The sequence below is a fragment of the Stomoxys calcitrans genome, chromosome 3 (genome assembly GCF_963082655.1).
Source record: "Stomoxys calcitrans chromosome 3, idStoCalc2.1, whole genome shotgun sequence".
Classification (NCBI taxonomy): domain Eukaryota; kingdom Metazoa; phylum Arthropoda; class Insecta; order Diptera; family Muscidae; genus Stomoxys; species Stomoxys calcitrans.
In genome coordinates, this window is record NC_081554.1 from 13,256,621 (window position 1) to 13,276,690 (window position 20,070).

At 39.1% G+C, this 20,070-nt stretch overlaps 1 protein-coding gene across 1 annotated transcript in view; it reads left to right on the forward strand.

Moving 5' to 3' along the window:
• LOC106089983 (protein dachsous) overlaps nucleotides 1–20,070 on the forward strand; it is a 449,615-nt gene that overhangs the window by 365,913 nt on the left and 63,632 nt on the right. Inside the window, exons 5-7 of the mRNA XM_059364882.1 lie at nucleotides 242–420; nucleotides 557–1,246; nucleotides 15,233–15,794. Coding sequence (XP_059220865.1) covers nucleotides 242–420; nucleotides 557–1,246; nucleotides 15,233–15,794 — 1,431 coding nt within the window. The remainder of the gene's footprint in view (nucleotides 1–241; nucleotides 421–556; nucleotides 1,247–15,232; nucleotides 15,795–20,070) is intronic.

Below are 20,070 nucleotides of genomic sequence, written 5' to 3' on the forward strand. Positions count from 1 at the left end.
TATACAAATCACATTTTATAGACATGAAATTTTGAAACTTTTCCAATGTTCTTTCTGATTTTTTTTTAATTTTTCTGAGTTTTATTTTAATTTAATGAGTTTTACCTTAAAAACTTTTATTTTATATGATTAAGTTCCAATGATCTCTAAGGCAAATGATAGATTTATTTTTTTTAAGAAAATTTAACAAAAATTATTACTTTTTTCTAATTTAAAAAATTAACCATTTGCTCAATTTCAGTCAATCGTAATGCCGTTCATTATGCCATATACGGTGGTGATAGCGAAGGCTATTTTTCCATAGACGAAAACTCCGGCAATATACGTGTGGCCAATTTGTTGGATCGCGAAGTCAAGGGTCAAGTAATGCTCAATGTGGAGGCCAGCATGAGCCACACAGCCCATAGGGGTTATACACAGGTAAGACTTTCACACAGATTTTGGTGTCCTACAAGACACCACAAAACTTTTGTGGCATTCCAATTAAATGGAAATATCTAAACAGCTTGAAACTTGTTGCTGACAAAAACCAAAACAAACTCTCTTCCTTTGCCAGGTTAATATTGTAATCGAAGATGTTAATGACAATGCACCCGAATTCGAGACGAATATCATACGCATCTCGGTTCCAGAAAACTTCGATTTGGCCAAACCTTTGTATGCCGCTTATGCTAATGACAGGGATTCTGGTAAAAATGGTGAAATATCATATATATTGACAATGACGACAACGACAGACACATTAAACAATGTCACGATGTCCACACTGGCAATGGTCGGAGGAGCATCTGCCTTGACTTCTTCACAGCAGCAGAGCTTGTTGGTGGAGCAGGCACAGCCACAGCCACATCAACTTCAGAATAATCAAGCTTCTGTCTCAAAGTCTCCCCATTCTGGCCACGGTCAACAGATATCTGCATATGGCACTGCTGCAAATGGAGGTGCTGCTGGCGGCGGTGCTAGTGGTAGTGGTAGTGGTGGTGGCAATGTTGGCTTGGGTTCTAAGTTACAAAATCTCTTTACTATCGATGCACGTTCAGGCCACCTAACATTGTCACGACACTTGGATTACGAAACTTCACAGAGACATACGTTAATTGTCACTGCCATGGACGCTGGGCAGCCACGTTTATCAAGCAATTTAACCATTGTCGTGGAAGTACAGGATGTCAATGATAATCCACCAGAATTTGAACGTAATGAGTACCATGTAAAAGTGTTGGAATCAATGCCAGTTAATTCACAGGTAAGCCAAACCCAAAACGAAAACACCCAAAGCAACAAAACCAGCGACCAATCAGTGTTGCCAAAATAGAGAATATTTAAGAAAACGAAAAAAAAAATTTTTTCGAAAATAATAAAACAAATTTAAACAATAAAATATATAAAATAACAAGTAAAAGCGTGCTAAGTTCGGCCGGGCCGAATCTTATATACCCTCCACCATGGATCGCATTTGTCGAGTTCTTTTCCCGGCATCTCTTCTTAGGCAAAAAAGGATATAAGAAAAGAGTTGCTCTGCTATTAAAACGATGTCAAGATATGGTCCGGTTCGGACCACAATTAAATTATATGTTGGAGACCTGTGTAAAATTTCAGCCAATTCGTATAAGAATTGCGCTCATTGGGGCTCACGAAGTAAAATAGAGAGAACGATTTATATGGAATCTGTATCGGGCTATAGACCGATTCAGACCATAATAAACACGTTTGTTGATGGTCATGAGATGATCCATCGTACAAAATTTCAGGCATATCGGATAATAATTGCGACCTCTAGGGGTCAAGAAGTCAAGATCCCAGATCGGTTTATATGGCAGCTATATCAGGTTATGAACCGATTTGAACGTTATTTGACACAGTTGTTGAAAGTAAAAATAAAATACGTCATGCAAAATTTCAGCCAAATCGGATAGGAATTGCGCCCTCTAGAAGCTCAAGAAATCAAATCCCCAGATCTGTTTATATGACAGCTATATCAGGTTATGAACCGATTTGAACCATACTTGGCACAGTTGTTGGGTATCATAACAAAACACGTCGTGCGAAATTCCATTCCAATCGGATAAGAATTCCGCCCTCTAGAGGGTCAAGAAGTCAAGACCCAAGATCGGTTTATATGGTAGCTATATCAGGTTATGAACCGATTTGAACCATACTTAGCACTGTTGTTGGATGCGATAAGAAAACACGTCGTGCAAAATTTCATTTCAATCGGATAAGAATTGCGCACTCTAGAGGCTCAAGAAGTCAAGACCCAAGATCGGTTTATATGGCAGCTACATCAGGTTATGGGCCGATTTGAACCATATTTGGCACAGTTGTTGGATATCATAGCAAAACACGTCATGCAAAATTTCATTCCAATCGGATAAGAATTGCGCACGCTAGAGGCTCAAGAAGTCAAGACCCAAGATCGGTTTATATGGCAGCTATATCAGGTTATGAACCGATTTAAACCATACTTGGCACAGTTGTTGGATATCATAGCAAAACACGTCATGCAAAATTTCATTCCAATCGGATAAGAATTGCGCACTCTAAAGGCTCAAGAAGTCAAGACCCAAGATCGGTTTATATGGCAGCTATATCAAAACATGGACCGATATGGCCCATTTACAATACCAACCGACCTACACTAATAAGAAGTATTTGTGCAAAATTTCAAGCGGCTAGCTTTACTCCTTCGGAAGTTAGCGTGCTTTCGACAGACAGACGGACGGACGGACGGACGGACGGACGGACGGACGGACGGACGGACGGACAGACGGACGGACATGGCTAGATCGACATAAAATGTCACGACGATCAGGAATATATATACTTTATGGGGTCTCAGACGAATATTTCGAGTAGTTACAAACAGAATGACGAAATTAGTATACCCCCCATCTTATGGTGGAGGGTATAAAAATAAAAATAAATATAATAAAATAAAATATTATTTTATATATACAAAAAAATAAGCGTGCTAAGTTCGAATCTTATCTAATTTCTTTGCCCGATTTCTTTTTATAGACAAGCAAATAATAATGAATAAGAATTGCTACGCTATTTCAGCTATACCAAGTTATGACCGATTCAGGTCATATTAAACACGTATGTTAAAGGTCATACAAGGAGTCGTTGTGCAAAATTTCAGCCAATTCGGATTAGAATTGGTTCTAGAAGTATAATCGGGAAATTGGTTTATACTGGAGCTATATCAGGTTGTGAATCAATTTGAGCCATACGTGATGGTCAAACCAGAATATTGCAAATCGGATAAAAATTGTTCATTCTAGAGGCTCACAAAGTCAAAATTCGAGATCGGATTATAAGGGAGATATATCAGGTTGTGAACCGCTTTAGACGAGACTTGGCGCAGTTATTGGCGGTCAAACCAAAACACTTTGTGCAAATTTCAACCAAAGCGGATAATAAATGAGCCCTATATCAGCTCAAGAAGCCAGATAAGAAATCGGTTTATATGGGAGACTAGCTGGACAGGGCCCGCTCCGCTGCGCCTTCTTTAAGTCGCTAATATCTATATAGGATGAGGAAACTTCACCCTGAATGTGGATATCGTGCTCTGTAGCCTATGTCCGCCTATGACGCTGAACGCCTGCGTTCGAATCCTGACGGAACTTCGGACAAAATTTAAAGCGGTGGTTATCCATGCATGGTCATATAAAAAATTCTCCCAAAGAGGTGTCGAACTGCGGCACACCGTACGGACTCGGCTATAAAAAAGGCCCCTTATCGTTAATAAACTCAACTTGAATCGGAAAGCGCTCATTGATGTATGAAAAGTTTGCCCCTGCTCGGTTTCTGGGCAAATTTTTACTCTACTCCCAAAAGCCTTTCTTTTGGGCCCCATATTACTGTATTGGTAAATATTTCGGGTTTAGGAGGTATTTCGGGGGTGGTCACTTGGCCATCAAAGTAAATATAAGATTCGCGCTCTACTTTCAGAAACATTTCGTATGAGTCCCATAAAGGCGTGAACGGTAAATAAGTTGTATTTGAAGGTGGGGTGGACCCCAGAGTCTTTGTCCCGAAAATGGAAATAAATTTCCCGAAAATCAATAAATTTCCACCTCAAATGGCTTATATATAATAGGGAGGTATTTTGGGGTGGGCCGGCTCCCCAAACACATTGCTCTTTATTGTCATGATTGGTCTATATATCCCTTTGGCGGGTTTTGAGCTGTCTCCGCCGCACCCGTTTCCAACAATAGAAACCATGTTTTTTTTGGTGATTGTTAAAGTGCAAAAAATTTCAAACTAATCGCATTGTCAATCTCCGAGAAATCGTATTTTTGAAATTAGGATAATGAGAAATGCTTTTTAGGGAGACATTTCGACTCAAATATGGATATCAAATTCATGTCCACCACCAAATCACATTACTTTGAACCCCGTTTTGTCATGGTTGGTAAGTATGAACCGTTTGGAGGGTGTTTTGGGGCTGAGGAGGCCACCGGCACTTTGCCCTGAAAATAGATATCAAATTTGTTCTTTACTGCCAATTACCGTTGATTTTAGCTCCATATTGCTATAGTCGGAAATAAAGTTCAGTTTAAGGGGTGATTTAGGGCGTTCCCCTCAAAATTGGATATCAAATTCGTTTTCCACTCTCAAATACCTTTCATTTGAATCCCATATTGCCATAATGGGTCAATTAATCTATTCCACGTATTTTTAGGAGAAAAAGAGCCACCTTATAATCTAACTCCCAAATATCTTTCATTTGAATCCTATATTGCCATGGTCGGCTGATATGCCCATTTGGGAATATTTGGGGGTGAGGCGACCTCCCATTACTTGGACCTAATTTTTTATGCCATATTTGCAATCTACTGCGACGAATATTTCTGTATAGAGGAGTTTTTGGGTTGGGGCGGCCCGCTAGGTTCATAAGCAGGTTAAGTTCAAGATGGGCTATATCGGACTATATCTTGATATAGGCCCCATATAGACCGATCCTCTGATTAAGGTTTTTAGGCCAATAAAAGCCACATTTATTAGCCGATTTTGCTAAAATTTTGGGACGGTGAGTTGTGTTAGGCCCTTCGACATCCTTCGTCAATTTAAATCAAATCGGTCCAGATTTGGATATAGCTGCCATATAGACGGATCTCTCGATTTAAGGTCTTAGGCCCACAAAAGTCACATTAAATATCCGATTTTGCTGAAATTTGGGACAGTCAGTTGTGTTAGGCCCTTCAATATCCTTCTTCAATTTGGCCCAGATCTGATATAGCTGTCACATAGACCGATCCTCCGATTTAGGGTCTTAGGCCTATGAAAGCCACATTTATTATCCGATTTTGCTAAATTTGGGACAGTGAATTGTCTTAGGCCCTTTGACATATTTCTTCAATTTGACCAAGATCGGTCCAGATTTGGATATAGCTGCCATAAAGACCGATCTCTTGATTTAAGGACTTGAGGACATAAAAGGTGCGTTTATTGTCCAATTTTGTGACTTATGTTAGGCTTTTCTACATCTGTATCGTATATGGTTCAGATCGATTCATTTTTGAATGTAGTGCCAGGAGTAGTCCAAATTGTTTCATAATCTGATATTACAGCCATATAAACCGATCTCGGATCTCTTACTTGTTTCTTATATTTTAAATGTATTTTTTCAATTTCTGCATATTTAATTCTTTTTATACCCACCACCATACGATGCTTGCACTTATTTAGTCATTCTGTTTGTAACATATCGAAATATTGATCTAAAACCCATAAAGTATATATTTTCTTGATCCTCTCGAAATTCTGAGTCGAACTAGCCATGTCCGTCCGTCCGTCTGTCGAAACCTCGATAGCGGGCGAACGCTTAGAGCTCACTGCTTGATTTTATGCACAGATACTTAGTATTGATGTAGGTCGTTGGGGATTGCAAATAGGTCCTATCGGTTCAGATTTGGATATAGCTCCCATATAAACCGATCTTCCGATTTGACTTCCTCAGCGCCTGGAAGCCTCAATTTTCATCCGATTTGGCTGAAATTTTGCACATAGTGCTCTGTTATGACTTTCAAAAACTTTCCTGAGTATGGTCTAAATCGAGCTTTAAGCTGATATAGCTCCCATATAAACCGATCTCCCGATTTGACTTCTTCAGCGCCTGTAAGCCTCAATTTTCATCCGATTTGGCTGAAGTTTTACACATAGTGTTCTGTTATGACTTTCAACAACTGTTTTGAGTACGGTCCAAATCGGTCAAGAACCTGATACAGCTCCCATATAAACCGATCTCCCGATATGACTTCTGAGCCCTTAAAAGTCGAGATTACTATCCGATTTGGCTGAAATTTTGCATATAGTGTTCTGTTAGGGCTCTCAACAGCTGCGGCAAGTACGGTCCCATTCGGCCTATAATTAGATATAGCTCCCATAATTTAGCAGAATCCATGGTGATGGGTTTCCAAGATTCGGCCAGGCCGTACTTAGCACGCTTTAGGTTATTATTTATTATTTAAATTTTTAATTCTTAGCGGCAACCCCAATTATTCCAATAAGAGAACCAAAACTAAAACAACAACTTCAATTTTAAACTCTTACACACACACCTATACTTTTCTCTATAAACGAAGATGTCTTGCTGATTTCCTTAAGCCTAGATAGCTCCAATGAGTGCTGAGTGAGTGCAAGTCTTTGGCCATGGTGTAAACATAAACAAAAGACTTAAGACGCAAACTTGTTTTCATGCCATGGCATTTTATTTTGCTAATTTAACTGCAAACGTCTCATTCCTCAAAGCAAAAAATTAAGAAAAAAAAGTTTCTGATGCTATTGGTTCAGCGCATGCCGATGAAAAACATTAGATATTTTAATTATACCTCATTTTGTACATTAATCAGGCAATTTGTTATTTATTAAATTAACGAAATATTTGCTCACACAAACATTTGTCCATTTAATACCTTAGAAATGTTTCAACATTCAAGACTTTTGTGTAATTTCGGAGAGTGTTTTAGTTTTTTCTTCTGGTTTTGTTTGGTTTCACCCAAGCGTTTTGTTTTCAAGCAGACATGTCAACATGTCGCATATTCCAAGTCAATCAAGGAACGATGTTTTAAACTCATACACACTGCCGCTGCAGCGGCAATGGCACCAGCACCAACAACAATTTGAGTGATTTATGTTAGACAGCCATCGTTGCACTCCCCCCCTCTCTGCCCGGTTTTTGTTGTATGCCTTAACATTCTTTGTAATGTCGTTGCATTTTGTCGTGTGCGCAGGAAATTTTTTTCACAACTCCACTTGGTTTTTTTTTTTGTTTCGTTGCCGACACTATTCAAATACATTGTACGTTAATTTTTCAATTAAATCCAGTAGGCTATGTTGAATGTTTGTTCAACGTTTATTAGCAATGTCACTTTAATTATGAGCCAAGCAAAACTGCAATGCAAGTGTTTTTGGGCGAAGCAAAAATGTGGAATTTTAATAAACACAGAAAAAAACGCAGTTTAATTAAAGCTATGGGTCAATCAAATTGACATCCATTATAACTCTTGGAGTTGGGGATTATAAAGCTGAAATGTGAGAGGAAAATCTAAGACGATCTAGACATGTCCGTCCGTCTGTCTGTTGAAATCACGCTACAGTCTTTAAAAATAGAGATATTGAGCTGAAATTTTGCACGGATTCTTTTTTTGTCCATAAAGAGGTTAAGTTCGAAGATGGGCTATATCGGACTATATCTTGATATAGCCCCCATATAGACCGATCCTCCGATTTAGGGTCTTAGGCCAGTAAATGCAACATTTATTATCCGATTTTGCTGAAATTTGAAACAGTGAGATGTGTAAGACCGTTCGACATTCTTCGTCAATTTGGCTCAGATCGGTCCAAATTTGGATATAGCTGCCATATAGAACGATCCTCCGATTTAGGGTCTAAGGCACATAAAAGCCACATTTATTATCCGATTTTGCTGAAATTTGGGACAGTTAGTTGTGTTATGGTCTTCGAGATATTTCTTCAATTTGGCTCAGATCGGTCCAGATTTGGATATAGCTGCCATATAGACCGGTCCTCCGATTTAAGGTATTAGGCCCATAAAAGCCAAATTTATTATCTGATTTTGCTGAAATTAGGGACAGAGAGTTGTGTTAGGCCCTTCGACATCATTCATCAATTTGGCCCACATCGGTTCAGATTTGGATATAGCTGCCATATAGACCGATCCTCCGATTTAGGGTCTTAGGCCCATAAAAGCCACATTTATTATCCGATTTTGCTGAAAATTGGGACAGTGAGATGAGTTAGGGTCTTCGATATCCTTCTTCAATTTCGCCCATATCGGTTTAGATTTGGATATAGCTGCCATATAGACCGATCCGCCGATTTACGGTCTTAGGCCCATAAAAGCGACAATTATAATTCGATTTTGCTGAAATTTGGAACAAAGAGTTGTGTTGGGCCCTTCGACATCCTTCGTCAATTTGGCTGAGATCGGTCCAGATTTGAATATAGTTGCCATATAGACCAATCCTCTGATTTAGGGTCGTAGGCCCATAAAAGCCACATTTATTATCCGATTTTGCTGAAATTCGGAACAGTGAGTTGTGTTAGCGTCTTCGACATCCTTCTTTAATTTGGCCCAGATCGGTTCAGATTTGGTTATAGCTGCTATATAGACCGATCCTCCGATTTAGGGTCTTAGGCCCATAAAAGCCAAATTTATTATCCGATTTTGCTGAAATTTGGGACAGTTAGTTGTCTCAAGCCCTTCGACTTCCTTCCTCAATTTGGTCCAGACCGGTACAGATTCGAAATGAAAGGTGGTTTAGATATATACCCGAGGTGGTGGGTATGTGTTAAGAAAATACGTTTTTTTACAAAAATGTGTTTTCTTGTTCTCTGCTTTGGTACTTTCTGGTCGCTTCTTTGTTTTACCAGCCCCACTTTCATTATTGACCTGTGTTATTACAAGCTTTCATGGTTACAACCCAATCAGCATAGTTGATTAAGAAAACATGGATTGCTGCTGCCATTGTCGACACAGATTTGTTTTGTCGCTCCATGCCATCGAATAAGTAGCCATAAAAATTGTTATGTTAACAAATCTGGCCTTAATCGTGAAGACAGCTTGACAATTCTATTAACAAAACGAAATGAAAACTCCCCAATTGCAAAAGGCAAACCCAAGAAATGATACAACGATCAACTGCAGAGAGAGAAAGAAAAAAAAAACGAAAACAAATAATAACCAGCAGAAATACTAATTTAGTGCAAAACATTAACAAATTCATTGCCATTCGAATGAAACGAAAGAAAGAAGTCAAGATTTCATTATGAATATCAGCCATAGCCAGGCATTTCCTTTTTCATCTTTGGCTTTTGGTATGGTGGTAATGTTAGTGCAACTAAAGTGAAAATTTGAAAGTCACTTAACCCCAATTTTGGTTGCAGAGGAAAAACTAACTGTTGGCCATAACAACCAAAACACACTCACACACACACACACACACATATATATATACATAGGCGGACACACGATTTTTGCTAGCTAGCTAAACAAATCTCTGAAAAATATCAGCCCTAACTTTCCTTTGGCTAATTTTTTGAAAAACTGTTTCCATTTCTGTTCACTCTTGCAACGGCAGGCCTTATTCATTTAACCACTTTTGGGATTTGCCACCACAAATTTCACATGGACCTATGCAGTTGGAAAAATCACAAAAAAAAAATACCAACTACACGACAAAAAATCCTTTTTCTTGGCATTTCTTTTGTGGCCTCTCTAGACACGATTTTAATCGCCATTATTGCTGTTTGGTACCAATTCCACCATGAGTTGTTAGCAGTTGGTAGCTGATAGTCCAACCAAAGAGCAACAGCGAGAGAGAGTAGTTTAGAGTACTGGTAATAGGAATAACAGCACCAGCATGGGCCTATGAAGACGACAAAGACAGCCACGAGGACCATGATGAGGATGAGGGACATAAACATACGCCAACGGTCAAAATAGGTTAATTGTAGTGAAACAAAAAATCTGCTCCAACAAGCCAAGCGTAATGCCAATGCAAGGAGCAAAGAAATCAGAAAAAACTACAGCAAATTCGACTAGGCAACAAATTTAAATAACAGTTTTGAAAAATGCATGATTATAGCCAGGCTAAAACCCAAAATCAACTAACCCTCACCAAAACGAAAAAAAAAAACACAAAAAAGCCGAACAAAACTAAAAGGAAACGGATCATGAGTGGCACAAAAGTTGTGACTAAATTAATCCTACTACTTTGAATGGCTTAAAGAAATAGTCTCATGGTACTCATACTCGTATGTGAATGAAACCAATTTCAGTTTTGGCCACAAAACTATCTAGAATGTATATCTTGGAAATTTTTGTAAAAAAAGATGTGGGTACATGTGAAGAGAAGTAAGCAAATGAAAATTTTGGGTAAAAGAATCTGAGCTTAGATTTAATTTGGGTCATTGTACAAGACAAAAATTGTATTTGCTAAACAAATCAGTCATTTTTATACCCACCACCGAAGGATGGGGGTATATTCATTGTGTCATTCCGTTTCCAACACATCGAAATATCCATTTCCGACCCTCTAAAGTATATATATTCTTGATCAGAGTAAAAATCGAAGACGATCTAGACGTCTGTCTGTTGAAATCACGCTACAGTCTTGAAAAATAGAGATATTGAGCTGAAACTTTGCACAGATTCTTTTTTTGTCCACCAGCAGGTTAAGTTCGAAGATGGGCTATATCGGACTATATCTTGATATAGCCCCATATAGATCGATTCGCCGATTTAGGGTCTTAGGCCAAAAAAAGCCACATTTATTATCCGATTTTGCTGAAATTCGGGACAGTGAGTTGTGCTAGGCCCTACGACATCCTTCGTCAATTTGGCCCAGGTCGGTTCAGATTTGGTTATAGCTGTCATATAGACCGATTCTCCGATTAAGGGTCTTAGGCCTCTCTCGATTTAAGATTTTGGGCCCATATAAGGCGCATTTATTGTCCGATGTCGCCGATATTTGAGACAGTGAGTTATGTTAAGCCCCAGATCGGTCAAGATTTGGTTATAGCTGCCATATAGACCGATCTCTCGGCTAAAGGTTTAGAGGCCATAAAAGACACATTTATAATCCGATTTTGATGAAATTTGGGACAGTGAGTTGTGTTAGGCCTTTCAACATCCTTCGCCAATTTGGCCCAAATCGGTCCAGAGTTGGATATAGCTGCCATATAGACCGATCCTCCGATTTAGGGTATTAGGCCCATAAAAGCCACATTTTTAATCCGATTTTGATGAAATTTGGGACAGTGAGTTGTGTTAGACCCTTCAACATCCTTCGCCAATTTGGCCCAAATCGGTCCATAGCTGGATATAGCTGCCATATAGACCGATCCTCCGATTTAGGGTCTTAGGCCCATAAAAGCCACATTTTTTATCCGATTTTGCTGAAATTCGGGACACTGAGTTATCTTAGGCTCTTCGACATTACTCTTCTTTTTGGCCCAAATCGGTACAGATTTGGATATAGCTGCCATATAGACCGATATCTTGATTTAATGTTTTGGCCCCATTAAAGGCGCCTCATTTATAATCCGATTTCAATGAAATTTGACACAGTGACTTATGTTAGGTTTTTCGACATCTGTGTCCTATATGGTTTAGATCGGTTAATTTTTGGATATAGCTACTAAAAAGGCCAATACTATGTTGTACACAATTGACTTGTAATTATTGGTATTTGGTTCAATTCGGAACATATTTCGATATAGCTGCTATGGGGCATAAGGTATGCGTTTTTTCACCGGATTTTGACGAAAGGTGGTTTACATATAAACCCGAGGTGGTTGGTATCCAAAGTTCGGCCCGGTTGAACTTAACACCTTTTTACTTGTGTATATTCGGTAATTATATTCGTACTCTTCTCTCGAATACCATCCTTTTTGGTCCGTCCCCCTTGCTAGTAACACCTAATTCTTAATATTCGAAAAACATATTCGTACTTTACGCTCGAATACCCTCCATTTTAGTCCCATATGATCCCGAACGGTCCACTTTCGATTTAGGATGATACTTTTGTGCGGTTTTGGGCTTGAGGAGGCGCTCTGTGTTCTTGAATTAAATTTTTGAGACCATATTCGTTTTCTACTCCTTAATACCTTCCATTTGAGTCCCATATTGTCCCGATCGGTCCACTTTGATTTTGGGCGATTTTGGGCTTTGTGACGGCCCCCTAGATACTGGGATCATATACAGACCGTACACCACTGCTGTGGTACAGGGTATTATAGGTTAGGTTGAAAAGAGTGTGCAGATATTAATACGCCCCATGTCACTATGGACATACACCTAAACCGGACATACACCTATGGACATACACCTAAATACATTAAAAAAAGTAACCTCAAAAAAGAAAATCTAAGTTAGGAATTCCCTGTCACTTACAAAATCCTTCATTATAACTTAGCGCATTTGTTTGTAATACCCAGAAGGAAGAGTGATATACTCATTGATAAGTAGACCGCTCACTTTCTGATCCGATTTAGCCATGTCCGTCTGTCTGTATGTCTGCCGTCTATCCGCCGTCTGTCTGTCCGTCTGTCTGTCCGTCTGTCTGTCCGTCTGTCTGTCCGTCTGTCTGTCCGTCTGTCTGTCCGTCTGTCTGTCCGTCTGTCTGTCCGTCTGTCTGTCCGTCTGTCTGTCCGTCTGTCTGTCCGTCTGTCTGTCCGTCTGTCTGTCCGTCTGTCTGTCCGTCTGTCTGTCCGTCTGTCTGTCCGTCTGTCTGTCCGTCTGTCTGTCCGTCTGTCTGTCCGTCTGTCTGTCCGTCTGTCTGTCCGTCTGTCTGTCCGTCTGTCTGTCCGTTTGTCTGTCCGTCTGTCTGTCCGTCTATCTGTCCGTTTGTCTGTCCGTCTGTCTGTCTATATGTCCGTCTGTCCGTCTGTCTGTCCGTCTGTCCGTCTGTCTGTCCATCTGTCTATCCGTCTGTCCGTCTGTCTGTCCATCTGTCTATCCGTCTGTCTGTCCGTCTGTCTGTCCGTCTGTCTGTCCTTCTGTATGTACGTCTATTTGTCCGTCTGTCTGTCCGTCTGTCTGACCTTCTGTCTGTCCGTCTGTCTATCCGTCTGTCTGTCCGTCTGTCTGTCCGTCTGTCTGTCTGTCTTTCAGTCTATCCGTCTGTCTATCCGTCTGTCTGTCCATCTGTCTGTCCGTCTGGCTGCCCGTCTGTCTGTCCGTCTGGCTGTCTGTCCGTATCCGTCTGTCTGTTTGTCCGTCTGTCTTTATGTCTGTCCGTCTGTCTGTCCGTCCGTCTGTCCGTCTATTTTGTACGGGCATGTTTTTCGGCCTAGAGACGAAATCGGTTCAGATTTGGATAAAGCTCCCATATATATGTTTGTCCGATTTGCAGTAATTAAGCAATCAAATGGTCATTTGTTAACCGATCATCTCGAAATTCATTAGGAAGGATTTCCGCTTGACTCTCCCCATTACTTGTGAGTTCCAGAGAAATCGGTTCAGATTTTGATATAGCTCTCACATATATATACATATCGCCCGATTTTAACTTCTAGAGTCACAGCAAGCGCATTTATTTACCAATCTTGCCAAAATTTTGCACAACACCTTTCTCGACGACTACCATAGTATCTGAAAAGTTTGCTCGAAATTGGTTCAGATGTAGATATAGCTCCCATATATAAGTTAGTCCGATTTTCAGAAATATTCCATTAAAGTGCTCATTTGTTAAAAGATTCTCTCGAAATTTGGCAGGAAAGACACTCTCGACATTGCTGGTGAATTTCATAGAAATCAGCCCAGATTTAAATATGGCTGTCATATATGTAGGCCACCGTAGCGCAGAGGTTAGCATGTTCTCTTATGACGCTGAGTGAATGGGTTCGAATCCTGGCGAGAGCATCAGAAAATTTTTCAGCGGTGGTTATCGCCTCCTAAAGTTGGCGACATTTGTGAGGTACTTTGCCATGTAAAAACTTCTCCCCAAAGAGGTGTCGCTCTGCGGACGCCGTTCGGACTGGGCTATAAAAAGGAGGACCCTTATGATTTAGCTTAAAATTGAATCGGACAGCATTCATTGATTGGGAGAAGTTTGCCCCAGTTCCTTAATGGAATGTTCATGGGCAAATTTGTTATATATGTATATCGCCGATTTTCACCCCAAGAGCCACTGGATGCGCATTTATTGCCCAATCTTGCCAAAATTTTGCACAACGCTTTCCTCGACAACTAACGCAATATCTGAAAAGTTTACTTAAAGTCGAATCAGATTTCGATATAGCTCCCATATATATGTTCGTCCGATTTGCAGTAATAATGCAATTGAAATTTGATATGGATTGCTTATTAACCCATCTGAAAACATCCGCCGAGGTTCATCAAAATTGGATCAGGATTGGAGATAGCTTCTACATTGTACTTCTAGGTTAGGTGTGGGGTATTATAAAGTCAGCACCAACAGACTTTTGCTTTTCCTTACTGGTTTCATTATTCTATTGGGTTGCCCAAAAAGTAATTGCGGATTTTTCATATAGTCGGCGTTGACAATTTTTTTTTATTTTATTTTATTTTATTTTATTTTATTTTATTTTATTTTATTTTATTTTATTTTATTTTATTTTATTTTATTTTATTTTATTTTATTTTATTTTATTTTATTTTATTTTATTTTATTTTATTTTATTTTATTTTATTTTATTTTATTTTATTTTATTTTATTTTATTTTATTTTATTTTATTTTATTTTATTTTATTTTATTTTATTTTATTTTATTTTATTTTATTTTATTTTATTTTATTTTATTTTATTTTATTTTACTTAATTTAATTTTTTACAATTTTATTTTTTTATTTCCTTTAAATTGTTTTTTATTTAAAATCCTTTAAAATCTGTGACGTATTTTCCCCGGATAATATGCGGATAGCATAACAAACGCACACTTTCTAATGCATTTTTCTTAAGACAAATTTTAACTAATCTTTTCACATGACGACCTGTTACACCTTCGCCAAAAAAAGCAAATTGTGGCAATGTTTCTCCTTTTAACGAAATTAAATCGCAACACATTTTCACTTTTCACTGTAGCATTGTGAAAGTTTAATTTGTAGCTGTCAGTTTGCTAATTTGAAAAACACACAAATTCAAAGCAACATTTAGCGAGAGCTATTAGACAAAAAATTTACATGAAAGTAATAACAACTCCTCTTCATTGTTTCTTTTTTAATTTCTGTACATTTCAGATTGTCCAAGTGACAGCCATAGATGCAGATACTGGCAACAATGCTCGCATCACTTATCGCATCTTGGCCAATAATAACCAGTTGGCAGCAACAGCAGGAAACAGTACGCTCGCGAAGACAAAAAATAGTAATGGCCTTACCTTGAAAACTAAAAAGCAGCCTGCCTCCAGCACCTCCTTCACCGCCGACACAGATGGTGTATCCTCCATGGATGCAGAAATAGCTCAAATATTTGGCATATATCCAAATAGCGGTTGGATCTATCTACGTTCGCCTTTGGACCGAGAGACACGTGACCATTATGAACTGCATGTGGTGGCCAGCGATAATGGGTCACCGCCAGCCCAAACCAGCACACGTGTGCTGGTGCGCATACTGGATGCCAACGATAATGATCCACGTTTCCTACGTCCATCATATGAATTCAGCATTGAGGAGAATATGAGTCGCGGCTCCTTGGTGGGCATCATTGGTGCTACCGATTTGGATTTGGGCGAGAATGCGGCCATCAGATACAGTTTATTGTCGCCAAATAGTTCGTTTCAAGTCAATCCACTTACGGGTAAGTTGCACTCGGTTTCCCTCTTTCTTTTTGTGTGGCATTAAACATTGTTTTGTGGTTCAACAAAAAAAAAAGATGCAAACAATAAGATGGGAATTTTTCCTTAACAATGTTGGCTATAACAAAAACAAAAAAAATCACAGAAAACGAAACTAGGTTAAGATTTTTCTCTTTCACGGAGTATTTTGCTGGGAGGCGAAATAAGAAATTAGTTTTAGTCAAGGCAAATCGACGATTATTTGTGCTATGGTTGTAAAATATGCTGGCATTTACGTTATTACATTAGTCCGCCAAAAGAAAACAACTATGATTAACATGGTTAAGATTGAGTTAGAGATTAACTTAAAACTAAACGCGAAAACAGAATTCAAAAGGGGAAGGGGGAATAGAAATATAAAATCAAGAAAAAACGAAAAACATTACAGAAGTCCACACAGAGGGCTGGACTGATGGTAAGTAATGAGGAAAACTGGCAGCAGGATACAAGTCAAAACAGTAATTAAGACAGACGATAAAATATGAAGGCAGGAAACATAGCAGCTCGAAGAGGGTAGACATTCAAGTGGAATTCATAAGGCGAAAAAAAGCTGGGAAATGGTAGAAAAGTGTAAATTGCTGAGATGTATCATGGAAAGACAGTGTCATTGAAAGGAAAGACAACAGGTGAGAGGACATGTAGATAAACGGCAGGACTTAAGGAATAAAGACGCGACTTGATAAAAAAGGACAGTTGAAAGGATAGAGAAAGGCTTATACGAAGATTGGACAGGAGGATATGCAGGAGATCGTAGTGAAGAATAGACTCGACACAAATATAAAGTAAATATATACCGCAGATTCCGTGAAAGAATAAATAAAACCAGTAAGGAAAGGTAAAAGTCGGGCGGAGCCGACTATATTATACCCTACACCACCGAGTATACGTAATACTTTTAATAGATAGCACTTATATCCAAATTTGGTCAGACTTTTCTTTTGCATACCTATTGTAATATCAAATAGAGCCTTATACGATTTTCTTACGATGGTACGAGAATTGTGGCTTCTACAGCCTTAAAAGTCGAAACGCATAAAAGATATATGGGGGAGTTTTATCTAAACCGATTTTGATGAAATTTTGCACACCTATGGGGATGTCAATTAAATCATCTCATGAAAAATTTTGTAGAGATCTGACCAAAATTTTGCCTGCTACAGCCTTAAAAGGCCATATCGGATGAAAAATATATATGGGAGCTATATCTGAATCTGAACCGATTGTTATGGAACTTTGCACACATATAAAGACGTTGAATAAAACGGCCCATGCTAAATTTTGTAAAGATCGGACCAAAATTGTATCTCCTACAGCCTTAAAACACCATATCGGGTGCAAGATATATATGGGAGCTATATCTAAGTCTGGACCGATTTCAATAAAATTTCAAAAGCATTTTAGGTTGTTAAAAAAAAAACACTTCATGCCAAATTTTGTAAAGATCGGACCAAAATTTTGCCTTCTACAGCCTTAATAGGTCAAATCCGACGAAAGTTATATATGGGAGCTATATCTAAATCTGAACCGATTTAGATGAAATTTTGCACACATATTGGAAAGTCACTAAAAGCACTTCGTGCCAAATTTGGTAGAGATTACCCCAAAAATTGTGGCTTCCACAGCTTTAAAAGGACATATCAGATGAAAAATATATATGGGAGCTATATCTAAATCTGGACCGATTTCAATAAAATTTTACAAGCAATTTAGGTCGTTAAAAGAAACACTTTGTGCCAAATTTTGTAAAGATCGAATCAAAACTGTGCCTTCTACAGCCCTTATAGGTCAAATCGGACGAAAGTTATATATGGGAGCTATATCTGAATCTGAACCGATTATGTTGAAATTTTACACACATATTGGGACGTCACAAAAAACTCTTTGTGCCAAATTTTGTAAAGATCGGCCAAAAACTGTGCCTTCTACAGCCTTTATAGGTCATATCGGACGAAAGTTATATATGGGAGCTATATCTAAATCTGAACCGATTTAGATGAAATTTTGCACACATATAGGAACGACACAAAAAACTCTTCCTACCAAATTTCGTAAAGATCGGACCAAAATTTTGCCTTCTAGAGCCTTAATATGACAAATCCGACGAAAGTTATACATGGGAGCTATATCTAAATCTGAACCGATTAAGATGAAATTTCGCACACATATTGGGACGTCACAAAAAGCACTTCGTGCCATATTTGGTAGAGGTCGCACCAAAATAGTGGCTTCTACAGCTTTAAAAGGGCACATCGGATGAAAGATATATATGGGAGCTATATCGAAATCTGGACCGATTTTTGGACAACAAATGCGACCTGTACCTTGATTACAAGAATACATGGACAGACAGACGGACAGAGCTAAATCGAATCCGGAAGTGATTCTAAGCCGATCCGTAGACTTATTGATGGGTCTAGCTCTTTTCCTTCTTAGCGTTGCAAACAAATGCACAAATCTATAATACCCAGTACCACAGTAGTGGTGGTGGAGGCCACCGTAGCGCAGAGGTTAGCATGTCCGCCTATAACGCTGAACGCCTGGGTTCGAATCCTGGTGAGACCATCACAAAAAATTTTCAGCGGTGGTTTTCCCTTCCCAATGCTGGCAACATTTGTGAGGTACTATGCCATGTAAAACTTCTCTCCAAAGAGGTGTCGCACTGCGGCACGCCGTTCGGACTCGGCTATGAAAAGGAGGCCCCTTATCATTGAGCTTAAAACTTGAATCGGACTGCACTGATTGATATGTGAGAAGTTTGCCCCTATTCCTTGGTGGAAAGTTCATGGGCAAAATTTGCATTTTTACAGTAGTGGTGTAGGTTATAAAGAAAGGGCGGGTGGAGATACGAAGGGGAGACAGGAAGGCGGAGAAAAAAGAGTAGTCGTTAGATGGTTCGAAGGAAATATGTCATGTCCTTCCGTCTATCGAAATCACGATAACTAAAGCTAGCCGCTGGAAATTTTGCATAAATACTTTCTTTTAAAGTAGGTTGTTGGAGGTTGCAAGTGGGTCAGATCGGTTTAGATTTGGATGTAGCTCTCATATAAACTGATCTCCCGATTTGATTTCTTGAGAACCTGGAAGCCGTTGTGATTTGGCTAAAATTTTTAACATAGTGTTCTCTCATGAATTCTAAATACTATGCCAAGTACGGTCCAAATCGGTCTATAAACTGATATAGCTCCCATACAAACTGATCTCCCGATTTGTCTTCTTGAGCTTCTGGAAGCCAAAGTTTTTGCTGGATTTGGCTTATATTTTGCATCGATGCCCCGATTCGACTTCTTGAGTCCTTACAAGCTGCAATTTTTGTCCGATTTGGCTGAAATTTTGCATAAAGTGTTCTGCTATGACTTTCAACAACTGTGCTAGGTAAAGTAAAGACTTATTCCTCTGTAGTTGACACCTTCCGTCTTTCTTTCTTGTGTACAGTACATAGTATGCTGAGGTTCCAATATGGGTATGTGTTCTTCTACCAAAATTGCGCCGACGACCTAATGCATACGCCTTATCAGCGTACCACCTCCGGTCATAAACAGTTCAGCCGGCAACCCATTGGCTTCTGCTGCCTTCTTGCTACTGCTACGTGGACCTCGTTTTGACCAGGTGATACATAATTTATATCATCATCAGGCATTGGTTCTGCGATACTCTCATGGCAGCCATCATCGGATACCAGCAGCTGGGAAAATTGTTCTTTCCATACCCTCAGCACACTATCTGTATCAGTAACCAGATTTCCTTCTTTATCTCTGCAAGAGGATGTGTCTATACAAAAGCCGTCGGTTTGATGTTGAATTCTTTTGTAGAATTTTCGGACTTCATTCTGCCTTCTGAAGATCTTGATTCGCTCTCACTTATTTCTTTCCATTTTCTTCTCCTTCTTGCGGAAGAGTCCTTTCTCCTCTTTCCTTTTCTTCTGATACCTCTCCTTCTTCTGGCGCGTTGCTACTGACTGTAATGTTGCCGGTATGCGGCATTCTTGGCATCAGTAACTTGGTATCCAAGTCCAAGTCTTGAGCCCCTAGAGCTTCAATAAAATTTGACTTGACTTTTAAATAGTATATGCAAAAAAATTTCAAAAAGTCACTTCAACCGATTATAGACATAAATCTTCCTTAGACCTTCATAGATTATTTGACTCAAACTTCATGGGGTTATTAAAAGTGATTCATTTAAAACTGTCCAAAACGTTGGGCAGGTGCCTTTTGCTCTTACCTCTTGTTTGGCAAATAACAA